Below are 14,625 nucleotides of genomic sequence, written 5' to 3' on the forward strand. Positions count from 1 at the left end.
GCGGTGCGCATGCGCGCGAGGAGGCCGCTTCCCGCGCCTCTCGCTGAGGGGGCCGCCGGCGGCTGCGCCTCCCCACGGCCCCGCCGCGGGACACGGCACAGCCCCGCCTGGGGGCTGTGCGGGGCGTCGGCCGCGGCCCTCCGCTGCCGCCGGCACCGCGCTCCCGGGCGCGGGGAAGCGGCGGCTGTGCGGGTGCCGGGCGCGGGCAGGGCCGCGGCTCTCGGCCGGCCTGCTCCCCGCGGCTGGAACCTCGCCACGGAGAAGGCAGAGCCTCGGGAAGTGGAGGCGAGCCCTGCTCTCGGTCCAGTCCGCACCGAATTAAACAGGGAGACGCTGCGTGCCTGATTTTCAAGGACAGGCAGAGGAGAATTTTCAGTCTGAAGCTCAGGTCCATTTTTCAGCATGAGCTGGGCAAGTTCTTCTGGAACCGCGTGGCAGCCCGTAAGAATCGTACAGTCGGACGTTTATAGTCACAGATTCCGTACTTACAGATCCAGAAGAGGACAGTAGCAAACGGAACATATGTTAAACTTCCCCTGCTAGTTATGGCCCACTACTAATTAATAACAAACTCAGTCAAAGCAACTGCTCTTTAGTTTCCACTTTATCAGGCTGCACAGCAACCAGCCGCTCAGAGGAATGTTAACCTACACTGGGATAATGAAGGTAAAAATGCATCTTTACAGGTATTTGAGAGTATGTTAACTTAGAAGAGATAAAATGCAACCTTTTTTCATCACTGTAGTATTTCCTTCAGGCAATGTACAAATTAGAGGGGGTGCGAAGGGCTCGGGTACATGCAGAACAGACGGAATTATTCCCAGGATTCACAAAAGAGAATACACTTGAGAAAATACTGCCCACTGGGGTTTTTTTATTCCCTCTTAAACAATTTCTAATAGAAAAGGATTGTATACAATGCTCCTGTACAGAAATCCCTTACATCTACCAAACAGTCTTGCTGGACATTCCAAATGGTTGCAAGAAAGTGTGTCCTAATAAGCACAGGCCTGTAAATCACCTTCTGCATCTGACAAGATTCTCACTTGGGTAAAAGTGGCATAAAAATTTAAACTGACATTGGAAATGAGATGTTTATTGTTCTCAGAGGATTATTATTTGATCACAGGTAAGAACGACAGAAATTTTTATATAAAAACATCGTTAAAACATCACAATATTGATAAATTCCTACAACACTGCAACTCTAATTCCACTCAGTAAAGGATTCTGCAATAACTACGTAACATCTGTCACTAGACTTACCTGTGATGTAACATTAAAACATGGCTACATGGTTGGTTTTGGTTTAGTTTTGAGGCAGACCTCCGCTCACTCCTCCTGAAGTCCGAAGTGGCGGGAGGCCAAAGAGCTTTGATCTGAAAGTGCTGTGTTGTATGCAGGGTTTGAGCGCACTGCCTTCAGATCAGAGCTCGCCAGTATCCACAAGCACTGGTAAAGCCGGAACAGGTCTACCCATAAAAAAAAATTAGTCAGATATGCAACATCCTTCAAAAGCACACAGGTGTCAGAAAGGGTCATCCGCTCTTATTCTTCACCTCTGAATCAAGGTGAAGTATGCTCCTTACATGAGTTACGACTTGAAGTGCTCTATCGGCGCTCTGCTGTTCTCTTGATGCGATTCTAGGCAGTTGTCCAAGAAACAATCTAACCCAGCCAAATCCTGAGTGTTAGCTCTTCAAAGCAAAACAACAGCTCTGCGCGCCTGCTTTGTGCAGGCAGAGCAAAATGCGTACCTACCATTTACAACACAGTTTTTGAATAATCTCTTATTTCTCCTATCAAATGAAATAACGACAACCTGTATTATGTTCTCTAGCTACCGACGAGGTGGATTTAAGTGCCATCTGCACAGCTGGAATTATTAACTAAAGCTCACAAAAATAACAAATGGGAGAGGAAATAAACTATCACAAGGGATTACACATCATAAATACTTCATTGTTAAGCATCTGTATGCTGCAATTACCAAGACAGCGCAGCAACGCAAGCCTTTGCCATCAGGAGTATGTAATTTCAGAAAAATGCAGAGAAAACAACCCACACATTTTGAAAGAGAAAACAATCATACAGGGAAACCCCTGAAAGAACAAATCAGAACCCATCCTTGTAGGGTAGTTTCATAATAGTCTCTGAAGTCAAGATTTGTAGATAAGGTTATTTTGTGACCTACGCTTCACAGTCAGGCAGATCTTCTCTCCCCACCTCAAAAGATTCTTTGCTGATTGACAATAGTTCACGCAGCTCTTTGTTCTCAAGCTGCAAAATCAATATTTTTGCTGAAATAGAAATGAGCTAATTCACAATTAAAGGATGATACTCTTTAAATAACCCCACTCCTTCACAGCTAAATAAAACACTGATGTTATAAGCATTAATACAGTGCTAGCAAGAAGACCACATCATTTAAAGCTTGTATTTTGCTTCTGACTGCACATAAACCACAAACTTCAAGAACCTGAAAATAAACAGATCTTGCTCTGCGTTTCCTGACCCCACCCCCAAATTTTTGATTGTTACAATTCCCTGACCCATACAAACAAAAAAAGTCCAGAGTGAGCCTAGAGACGCCCAAAGGCCGATCTACCCTTAGGAATTGTATCTGTTCTTACCTCCAACTGAGCTAGTTTCTCCTGAACTTTAAAGAACTGATCATCATCGACTTGAATAGCTTTTCTCATCACCTCTCCCATCTCACATATTCTGTCTATTTGACTTTCAATTTCCTGAAAGACATAAAAGTAATATATTTAATATGTTCAGGCAAAAGCAGCAGTAATAATTTATCCCTTCTAAATCAATTTCTTTCATTTTCTTAGTTTGGGACTATTTCCCTGTTTTGAATGTTAACCCTTTCCTCCCAAGCACCTGCAATCCTTTCTAACTCGTGCAATATCTACAGATGAAAACGTAGACCTTATTGTCCCCTATCATGAGCCATCAAGGAAGACAGTGAGTAGAATTACATCAGTCAGCAAGATCAAGTGCCCTTACTAAGATGGAAATTGCTTCCACGTGTGACAAGCACTAAGCCAACAGATTCAGGTTCTCGTGAATATGATTAGTATCCAGGGAATTTTATACTGCTTTATTAGAAAAGCCTGACTCTGAATTTACAAGAATGCCTGATATAAAAGCAAATGAGATTTCAGGAGTGAGTAACAGTGTGAAGTAAACAGCCTCATCTCTGAAGGAAGCCAAGCAAGGAAACTAAAATAAGTAAGACCAGAGCCTCCCGAGGCAGTTTTTACAGAATCTGCCTAGATAGAGCTCTAATCCTTTGAAAGATGCATTTTGCTGAAGCTCAGAAATGCACATAAAACAACCATTGAAAAATTCCAACAGGTAACGTAGCAACAGTTCCTGTTTGACAAGCATTCCATTTCAAAATACAGTATTTAGGGAGGAACTCAAATGTGCAAACACAAGAATGTCAGTAATTGGCAAGAAGTAGCAAGACAAGAATTTAGAAGCTTTTGAAGCATTTTAACAAGCACTTCGGTGAGTATCAGATAATGTTATAGGGCGGAGTTTCTTTTCTCTAAGGGTCAGTAGTTATTCCACCGCCTCTAGAAGATACATGTACCACCAGAGAAGATAACTCAGTTTTTAATTCCATTACTCAGAAAATATGTAAATAAATTAGAGCATCTAGGAGAGAGCTGGAGGAACAAGAAAGACTTAGATAGCTTAATCTGGGAAGAAACAATGACGGGTTTTTTCCTAACCAGAAAGATGGTTATAATAAGAATATAGCTCTTTAAAAGATATTAAAAGGTTGTTGCTATTCTCCAAGTGATGGGTAGGAAAAAATTCACAGACCTAATCTGAAGTACAGAATATTTTGCCTGGATATTGAGAGAGCCTAGGCACATCCCATCAAAGGTTCCTCCAGAGCCTCTTCAGTTTGCATTTCCATGCCATTAAAACGCAGCACCAGAGAAAAATGTTAGAAGTTCTGTTCAAATATTAAGTGCTGATAAACAGAGCAATTCCTGCACCTAAGCAAGTACTGGGAGCAAGACATTGCTACGCTACTTAACTTCAGAGGACCTAAGCAACACAAAACAGAGAAGTAACAAGTTGCCACATATCAGCGCCTTTGCACTGGTGTATCTGCAGAGAGTTAGGCTGGCTCTGATTCCAACTGAAAAAATCACAAGATATGAGATGTCACTAGCTTCAACCAGCTGGCTGTTCTCTAATCACATAAAAATGCTTTCTAACAAATGCCTAACTTAGAGATTTAATGTTATTGTTTACATTAGACACCTAAATGTAAAACAGGCAGCAGTTATCAGCAGCCACACCTCAGAGTTCTGTAGTCGCTGCACCCAACATGGACAAAGGGACACTTTTAGGCCATTGCACAGAGTATCCATGCAGTTTAAAAGCATTTGGGAGTGATGATTTCTTAATTAAACATACTGCAGCTCACAGAGATTTAGAATCCTAGAATGTCCTGAGTTGGAAGGGACCCACAAGAACCATCAAGTCCAAGTCCTAGGAGATTCCTGTCTCTTTGTTACAAGTACCGAGCACAATAACAACTCTGATGTCTTTGATTTTACTGTAGAAAATCATGTGCATCAAGTTTAACCGAGGGAATTTACCACCTAGCGTGTAAAGAACAAGCCTTCACCTGGGCCGTGAAAGGGTTATGCTTTTTCAGTGTCCTCTGTGATAACTGTTACTGTATGCTGTAAAACGAACAGAGAAAAAAATACCAACAAAGAGACAAGAGTTTCAGAAAATGTATTTTGGAGCAGAGAAGTTCCACAACTGGAAATAAAAGTGGTACGAAAGCAAGCAAGAGACAGGGAAGAGGAGTCTCGAGCCCTCTTCTGTCCCCATCCCCTCTTACCAAGGAATTAGCCTGATGAACTTTCAAGGCTGGTTCTGTATCTTCACCTTTCCTCCCTTGCAAAAGCTGTAGCATCTGCTTCCGGTATTTGCTCATGATAAGCTCTAATGCATCTTGGTGCTCCTCCAGGGAGATCCATAGCTCTGCAAAATACAGCATGTCACTGCCACAAGCTACAAGCTATTTTCACGCTGACGACAGCAGACGCCCAGAGGCACTCGGCAGCACCTGCTCGCTCGATTAGCGCTACCTCCGGCCGGGGGCAGCTGGCCGGCCGGGGCCCTCGCGTAGCGGGAACCCATCCCGAGGCCGGGAGTCACGTCCACGCCGAAGCGCCCGGCCCCGCTGACAGACGCAAACCCGCCGCGCCCCGCGCTGAGCCCCCCGCGCCCGGCCCACGCAGCGCCCGGCCCCCCCACCCAAAGGATGCGCTGGGCAGGGCACTGTTCCAGCACGCCCCGGGGCCCTCCGCACAGCACCCTCGGCACCTCGCACCCCTCCGCACAGCACCCCCGGCACCCCGCACCCCTCCGCACAGCACCCCCGGCACCCCCCCCCGCTCCGAGTTCTTACAGCGTACCGCCCAACACTTCGGCCAACCCTCCCCCCCGCCAACACCGGCCCGGCCCCCGCAGCCTGGCCGCCCAAGGAGCGCGCCGCGGCCCCCCCCCCGCCGCCGCTCCCCACCGCCACGCGGGCTCACCCCTATTCTCCTGCTGCAGGTCGCGGATCTGCGTGTTCTCCTGGGAGAGGAGAAGGTGCGGCCGCAGCCGGTTCGGGTCGGCCCGCTCCGCCGCGGCGCCCTGGCCCTGCAGAGACACGGCTGTGGGTCCGCCCGCCCCCCGCTCGCCGCCCGCCCCCCGCTCGCCGCCCGCTCTCACTTTCTCGGCCCAGGCCGCGCCCGCCTCCCTCATGGCGGCGACGCGCTGGTGCAGGACGGCGGACTGGTCGATGAGCGACTCGGCCGCCGTGTCGTGCTCCTTCAGCCGCTCCAGCAGCGTCTTCGCGTCCGTCAGGATCTTCTCGATGGTGCAGCTCATGGCGGAGCGGGCGCCAGCAGCGCTCCTCACCTTCGCGGCGGCCCCATGCCCGGCGGCGCGCGCCCCCGGCGGGGCGCGGGCAGCGCGAGCCAGCGGCCCAGGGACGCCGCCAGCGCCCTCCGCCGCCGCTTCCGGCCCCGGCGTTCGCACCGCACGTGCGCAGGCGCGGGCCGGAGCGCGAGCGCCGCTCGAATGGCGCGCGATGGCCGCGGGCCGCCAGAGGGCGCCCTCCCCACCGCCAGAGGGCGCCCCCCACCCCGCCGGCAGAGGGCGCCCCGGGTCCGCCGGCCGCCCCGCAGCCGCCCCAGGCCCTGGGGCTCCCTTCCCCGCGGGGCGGCTCCGCCCCCCTCCAGGGAACCGGCGCCGCGAGGCCGCCGCACCCGCGCGGCGCCGGCGCCCTCGGGACGTGCCTTTCGCCGCAGCAGCCCCGCCGCGCGCCGCGGCCCTTCGGCGCGTGCCCTCAGCCGCGCTGCGCAGCGCCGCGTCGCGCCAGGTGGAAAGGCTCTGGTGCAAGGAATGCTGCTCTGCGCAGCGCAGCCTGTTTGCAGAAGGGCGCGTACCCTTGACCCAAGGGGGTTCTGGTTATCTCTTTAAAAAGTCCCTTAAACAGTGTGTGATAAATTCTGGGCCGAGATCTGTTGAGCTGTCATCTTATCTAATATTCCTGTTTGTCCCTTTTAACAGTAAACATCCTCTACTCAAGTTAAAATAACAAGCTTTGTAATGCTGACTTGCTTCTTTGATACTTATTTGCTAACCAAAGCTACCGTTAGTGATCTGTGATGCCCTTGACGCTTTGCTTAACTTTGTGCCACAAAGCTTTTTCAACGCTACCGACTTTATTAATAATGCTTTCAATGATGATGTTTTAACAGGACTCCCTTTGTCTCGAGTCATCTTTCAACTTTAAATCCCCATCCAGACAGACACGGAAGAAAAATCTAGGATGCTTTATAAAAGTTTCTTTACGATCCCAGAGATAATCAAGCCTAGTGCAGAGTGCTGAGTAAGATAATTTTATATAAGCAACAATTTCAAAACATTCATACAACCCAGAAGAGAATAAGCAACTGCATTTGGAGTATTTAATCAGAATCAGATTAATCAGTAAAGTATGAGATATATTTTTCCAAACTTTGGAAATCACAGAATCATGGAATTATGGAGGTTGGAAAAGACCTCCAGCATCAAGTCCAACCGCCAACCCAACGCCCCCAGGCCTCCTAAACCACGTCCCCAAGCGCCACGTCTACATGCTTTTGGAACCCCCCCAGGGATGGTGACTCCCCACCTCTCTGGGCAGCCTCTTCCAATCCCTGACCACTCCTGCAGCTCCCCTGATGCAGCCTGAGGCCATCAAATGGAAAGCAAATGCAATGCTGCTTTATAGTAACTTGTGGGGAACAGAAGGTCTAGACCACGCTTTACAGCAGGTTTTAACTTCTGGTACTTCCTTATTTTTCTTATTAGAGCATACTAAAAGACACCTTGTTATCAGAATTCCTTTTTCGTAATGGGTGATTCACAAACATTTGGAAAATGGCAAATATTACAGTGCTTACATTCTGGTTATGGAAGAAGTTGGCAAAAGACCACCCCAGCCTAATGCAGGCATGGCATCCGCAAGCTGTGGCCAGTCCTTGTTTCCCCTGTCCCGCCGTCTGTCCCCCACTGGCGTATCCCCAGCTGACCCCACCTGCGCGGGTCAGCACCTGCTCTTGCTGCAGTCTGCCCACACTCCCGATGCTGCGGCTGCCTTAAAGCCTCTGCCAGTACACCCATTTTTGCAGAGCCTTGAGCAGCCACACAGGAGTAGGCCTGATACAGCTATGTGGAATGATATATGTGTACCAGTTCAGTAAGTTCCCATTTTTCACCTTATTCAACATAAGGAAGCTCCGTAAAAATCGAACGTGCAATCTCCAAGATTCCGCTTAATTCAGGTTTTCCGCAGGGAGGGACTCAATGAGCCGCTTCAAAATGCAGCACTGGAAATTCCAATGCATATCTACTAGGAAGTCAGCTAAAGGAACACCCTGTTTGTGCAGCATGAAGGATCACTGCACCTCAGCAGAAGCTGCACCTGGATTGTATGTCTGAATTGCTGGCCTGTTCTGCTCCTTGCGCTTATGATTTGATACTCACTTTTCCCTGGCTTCCAAGATGACATCCTGGCCTTTCATGACAAGCAGAGCCAAGCAAGGCAGACAGGGGCCAGCACTGCTATATCAGGCTTTCGTTTCAGGATCAGTGCAGTCCCTCTGTGGGATTCTGGCTACTGGAAATAAAACTGCAGAGTAAGGAGATGGAAGTCCATTATACTGCCACCACACAGCACTTAGTCTTGTGTTCTCTCAAGGATGTGGCTCGCCCCCTCTCCAGCAGATCTTTTGACACAGAATCATTTGTTCAACTTCCAAAGGACAGCAGAATAAGCTAGCGTGGCGCCAGGACACAGATCGGATCCCAGTAGGACAAAGCTCCTTGATTTAAATGCTGGGAATGCTTGTCACCAAAACTTCTAGTATGTAGCAACAGAGCTTAAACAAATCAACGGATGAGCATTTTCTGAGTAGTGGTGTCTTATAATTCCTTTGGCTTATCACATCAATTCTGTATAAACTGAAGAGAATGTATAAATTTGGCTTCTCAAACTTTTTAGTGTTTAACTTCCATTCGATTAAACACTTATGTATGTGTACAAAGTGAAAAATGAGGTTACAAGAGGTTAATGCTTTAATGCTTTTAATAACTCTTAACCACATGGCTGTATTTTGTCAAACAGAACATGGATTTGTTCTAGCAGGAAAAGTATACGCTAGCTAGAAGCATGTTGAGGCTCTCCAAAACAGCAAAGCTGCTACAGAACCAAAACCATTTCTAGGCCATCTTTGAAAAATCATAAATAGTATTTCTGTGATGGAATAAATACACAGCATTTCTGAGTACAGCTGAGGAGGTTCTTGCTCACAGCAGGAAAATAAAAAAGGAAGGAAATCTAGACAGGCCAAAGGCACAGCAGAAGTAAAGAGACTGGTAACAGACGCAGCACAGAATCCTGAGCACAGCACAGGATCTGTAAACCTGGGACAAGTTCAGGCGTTGGTACCGAGGATGTCAAAACCATGTGCAGCAGGTAACACCCGTAACTGGCCCAGAAACGGGAGTGGAGGAGATGAGGGATAACAATGCACAGAGGAACCAATGGGCAGAAAACAGCAATATCTGAGACAGATTGAGTGGCATCTAAATGCTGGAAGTAGATAAAAAAGGCACATTTCTACAGCAATTCTTGGATTTCAGGTAAAATCCCATTAACAGTAAGTCAGCAGAGTTTGAAAAATTTTGTCTGGGTCTCTGAAAGCACAAGTCTCGCATAGTAATGCAGCAGGCATTACCTTTTCAAAAGCTGAAGGTGGTATTTCTCATTTCCACCAGAAGTCCTTCCCTGAGTGTCTAACAGCCAAATATTTCAGCAGCTACCACGTGTTTAAAAAGCAAAACAGACTTCTCTCTCATAGCACACACCCTAACACTTTTTGACTGCTTGCTTTTAAAACTAAATGACGGTGTTAACAGAGTCATCAGCTACTGCCGCAATTTCACTGGTATTGCCCTCAACAAAATCTGCAGCACAGAGACTCACAGACCAGGAAGCCGAGTGAATCCTCTTCTTGCACTTCCCAGCCTATACTTCAAGGTGGATTACTGCTGCATAAGCCAGAGTTGTTCTGTGACAAAAGTTATTACCAAGAAAATTAGTCTTATTGTTCATCTTAATTATTCTGCTTTGATAAATCTCGAAGAGTCACCCATTTCACCACAGCATTTACATTTATGAGTCTAATATTCTTTTTACTATTAAAACAAATGTCCTTAAGATGGAATCCAGGCTGGAAAAAAGGGACAACATTATCATTGATAAATGGATATATCCAGCTATTTCAGTCTCTCAGCAGCAAGACTCCATTGCTGATAAAATGCTGACCAATGGATTCCACAATAATTATTTTGTAATGCTTAATACAGAGTGTCAAGATATTCTGCTTTATGGAAATTGGGCCCAGGACTTGGCTTCTCTTTGCTGTACCTACAAAGAAGTACAGTCATTTAGGAACCTCGATGCTTAAAGTTACATTTACAAGTACTGCCTATGAACCATCGATTCTGAGATCATTGCAGGAGATTGTCGTCAGCCTTTAGTTATCTTTACTTTCTTCCACATTGTGCCTTGCTGAATACTGAGGCACTGGAGCATTTTACTGACAAATCTTTGTCTTCCTGCCAAAGGGAAACACATAGATTTGGCACAAGGTATTGAAAGGTGGAGATGTAAGGATACCCATACATTTTGTTAGTGTTGAATAGCCAGGCTTATTATTAGCACCTGTTCTCCCTTAAGGCAGCGGGACTGCCCTGCATACCAAGCTTAAGGAATGCCCAGAAGGAACAGGAACATTTTGTAGGCTGTCTTGAGATTTTCAAATAACTTTAAAGCAGTTTGACTCTTTCATTTGAATTCAACATAAGTCAAGTGTTTAGCTCTTCAGGACTTGTGAAAAGCCTGTAAGCAAATGCATAGCGAAACTCACCAACAGCTTCATGGTTAAGTAAAAAAATCAGTCTTAAAAAGATCAAAATTGTTTTTCCTCTCTGGTCCAATACAGTCTCCCATTATTTCCCCCCATGAATTCATTTAAGAACTTAATGACTGTGCTCCTTTAAAAGCTACATGTAGGGAAGACAAAAGTTTTGCAAACTAGTGCTCAAAGGAAATGACACATGAACCTTGTTGCTTGAAGCTACAAAAATTAGTACATGTTTAAAATGTACAGAAGGGGTGAAGTACCGTGTGAACTTGCAGTACAAATAGATCTTTTTTAAATGTTTTGTTTCATCACTGTAAGTATAACATTGGATCTTAAGCACTTCAGTCTGGCCAGGGCCCCTTCCAACAGAGGCCATACATGTATGAAGAAAACAATAGTCCCTGACCTACCACACTCACATTCTTAAGTTTCAAGTGAACCAACCATGGTTCTTGCTCTGCTGCAGGCAAAATAGGCAAACAAGGACAACAAAACAAACACAGGTTTCTCAAATTTCTAGGTGAATTACATTTTAGGCAAATAACACCACAAAATAAACCAAGTCATCTTTGACAAACAGTCCATGCCTCTTCTGTTCTTTGCAACCATCCTCATACCCGATGCCGATATAGAGTTTAGTGCCGTTCCCACACAGGCTTCCTTCGCCTGTCCTCAAGCTTTGCATCCAAATTGTTGGTGAATGTGCTGAATACAACAAGGGACATTTTCCTACTACTGTAGCTTCTGGACCTGATACTACCTTGGAACATCTCATCCAATAATCAAAACCACCACGTACAACAGATACGCATCCTATTCAAATTAAATCTTTCTCTCTGCTGAGAGTCAGGAGTGCAAGACGCCACCAAGCTGCAAAAGTGTGGCGTTTCTCACCCCGGGCTGAGGCTCATCCATGCCATGCAGAAAGTCCTAACAGTGCCAGAACCTCTGCGCCTTTTGAAGATTAATAAATAATCCAGAAGAGAGGGTGAACAGAAAGCTTGCAGTTTTCTCACGAGCTCCTTAACAAATTGCAAATCCAAGTAGCTCACAGAACACAAAATTTTTGGCATGTATTTGTCTGCCAGTGTATTTCATGCCTCTAAAACGTTTTATTTCTCCAAAACAAAAACAGGTAAAGATTACGTTACATAATTTTAATAAATGAGCTGTATTGTTAATACTTAACTTACTTTCATATTGTTCAGAACAGTTTACTAACAGGAGAGACCTAATCCTATAATGAAATAATCTATTTTACAATATAACCTTTAACTCACATATAACAACGATTACCGTAATTAGCAATTAGTTTTGCAAAGGCTCCCAATTGTTTAGTATTTGACTCTTGCTTTCATCATTTAATGATTTACAGTAATGAGCGGGAACATCGGTATTTTGTACTGAAATGGCCAAAATAGTTGTCCAGGCATCACTGCCCTCATGTGACAGATCTCAGATGTTTTTGTGAAAAGTTAGCCAAAAGCAATAGACAATGCCATCACTTCTGTTTCATTTTTACTGAAAAACAGCAACAAAGTGACCGTAATGACTTGTAGTCAGGGTCTCAGTAGCTTTTGAAGGACTGTTACTTTGCTGAGATTCTGCCCTTTGTTTAAGTTTTGTTTGACAAATGCTTTATAAATGAGCAGAAGAGGTGGTTTATGTTTCATTAATGAGGCTGATAGTGGTTAATTACTGAAGTTACGTAAACAATCCAATACCAGATCAAGCCGAACGGGTCAGTTATGTAGAGAAGATCCAGCTGGAGTAGATATGACTTCCTTTAACTATTCAGATACCAAACGTGTTAGAGAGATCTAGACTCTCTAGTTCAGATGAACAAAGAATTCTGCTTAGCTTGAAAATGAATTCTCTCAACAGGTATCCATCTAGGGAAGCTCCTTCTCTATCTGCAGTTTCAGGACTCATCAAATTCTTAGACCTAACTCCATAACACGACATTCCGTGTAGATTAGACCGCATAGAAGCTCACGGTTTACACAAATGATGGAGATGAGGCTGAAAAAGCAGTGCAATGCAAGGTGTTCAGGTCAGACCGATGTCATCAGATCTGACTATTTTCTAGGGAAAACATGCGTGTCCCTTTTTCTCCACTTCAGTGGCACTTCTAGATTTTGGTTTATGACATGAACTTGTTCAGCGAATATTTTCAGGCTGTACGTATGAGTAACATTTTGTTTACTCATCTCTAGCAAAGCAGGCTTGAAGTATATGATTATTTCCTTTGCCCATTAAAAAGGCACTATGCATGTTACTGATCAGAGACTCATCAGCGTTTTACAAAACTGACGTATGTAAGGAAAAATAACAGACAATTGAGCTGGAAGAGATCTCAAAAGTCCTTTCTCCTCCTTTACAGGTCAAAATAATTCAGAGAGAACAATTCAGAAGTTCTATCAGGTAGCCCAAACCGATCTTCAAAACATTCAGTGACGAAGACTGGACAGGCAACTTACTCCAGTGCCATTTTTACCACCATAATTGCTTTCTCTAGTATCTGATTTAAATCTTCCTTACTCCTAAATAAGCTTTTTATTTCTCGGTTCTTTACAAGCACGGAAACCAGTTTATTTTCCTCTTCTTTGCAGCAGTTCTTTATGTGACTCAAGTGGGCCCTCAGGTCTCCCATTTTTATTGTTAAGCTAAGCTTTGAATAGGAGAAGTGATCTGTTAAAATAATGCAAATATATGTATTTAACAGGGAGGACCGGTCACTTGGTCTGAATCACTGCACAACCATGCAAAATAGTTTTATTACCACCACAGCTATGAAGATGGCATGTGGGTTGGAGTAAATGACCGTGGGCTAATACTTACTGTGGCACTGCAGTTAATTTCTACTACAACTAAGTTTTATGTTATTATATACTTATTTTAGAAACTGAATTTACTCTGAATTCACTAGGTTTTATAACACTAAACAGAATGGGGATTAGAGACCTTCTAAAGCCCTGGGCTTCAGACATAAGTTTCCTGAAGTCAATAGGCTTTAAATACCCACATCCCATAGGTACATTTGAACAGCTTACCAGTATGGTATCTTCTATCAGAAAAAGTACTAAAAGAAGTCAGTGGTATTTAAAAGCTAAAAGCAGTATTTCACAAACCTCTGTTTTTCCAACTTCCATGAAAAAGGCTGAAAAGCTGGATGAAAAAGCCACCGGTATATGTGAAAGAGATGCAGCTATGAAAAAAATCTTACATTCTAACAATTCTAGGTTCTTCATTTTTACTACTGAAGTTTGACATCGTAGTAAGTTGCTGTATAAGGCTCCTTTTACCAGAAAGCCAAATGCTGATCATAATGAAACTTTAAAAATCATTGTCTTTGTCTCTACTGGATAGTCTACACATTCCATCCCTCTGTCACCACACATTATCAATGCAGAGCATTTGAAAGCTCAAAAAACCCCTAAAGATGCTCACTTAACATCTGAGTGTCAATCTTCTTTGTTCTTGAAAGCCAGACTCAACCACTCCACCCCCAAAGACTAACAGGTTCCTAAACGGTGCCACACGACATGGAAGTAAGTAGCATGCTCTTCTCCAGAGCCTATGGAATACAAATATGACTCTCCTCTGAAGGATAACCTCAGTTTGCTGTGTGTTGTGCCACAGATCTGTGAAAACTTATTGTCCCTAAAGGCTATTTTAAGTGACTTTGCAGTAACATAACCAACAGGAAATTAGTTTTTCCCTTTGCCATCTAATTCCATGAAGAATTAGAACAGAACCATTTTTTTCCTGAGGTAAATTGAGAATTGCTCTTACACAGAAGAACAGTGACCTCCTTCTCGAGTTAATATGTTCTCAACCTGCTATGCATCATGTTAGGGAGCAAGTGTAATGACATGACAGCTAACAAGAAAATGCCCTATCTAAAAGATCACATCTTATATCTAGGAAATTATGAAAACCTCAAGTTGTAATGATTAGTTTATTAGAAATCATTAATAATGCAAATACTTGGGGTTTTAAGAATTAAATTTTGCAAAATTAGTGGCAATAAAAGTTGCTAACAATAATTTTCTGCTATGGGGGCATGCATGTGCCTTGTCTGTGCTGCATCAGCACAGGTAGGTCAGAA

General features: G+C 44.7%; 1 protein-coding gene across 3 annotated transcripts; it reads right to left on the bottom strand.

The window, feature by feature from the left end:
* Positions 1–854: 854 nt before the first annotated feature.
* Positions 855–6,201, bottom strand: SIKE1 (suppressor of IKBKE 1). Of its 3 annotated transcripts, XM_064471949.1 has the most exons (5): positions 5,767–6,175; positions 5,589–5,694; positions 4,886–5,028; positions 2,634–2,747; positions 855–2,280 (listed from the first exon to the last, which is right to left on the bottom strand). In XM_064471949.1, the coding sequence occupies exons 1-5, from the start codon at positions 5,923–5,925 to the stop codon at positions 2,191–2,193; spliced, it is 612 nt and encodes a 203-aa protein (XP_064328019.1). In that variant the 5' UTR covers positions 5,926–6,175; the 3' UTR covers positions 855–2,190. The 3 variants fall into 3 exon arrangements, with proteins under 3 accessions (XP_064328019.1, XP_064328020.1, XP_064328018.1); XM_064471950.1 differs by having other exon boundaries at positions 855–2,300; positions 5,589–6,201; XM_064471948.1 differs by having other exon boundaries at positions 5,589–6,187.
* Positions 6,202–14,625: the final 8,424 nt, after the last annotated feature.

This window comes from Phalacrocorax carbo, chromosome 23 (genome assembly GCF_963921805.1).
Source record: "Phalacrocorax carbo chromosome 23, bPhaCar2.1, whole genome shotgun sequence".
NCBI lineage: Eukaryota > Metazoa > Chordata > Aves > Suliformes > Phalacrocoracidae > Phalacrocorax > Phalacrocorax carbo.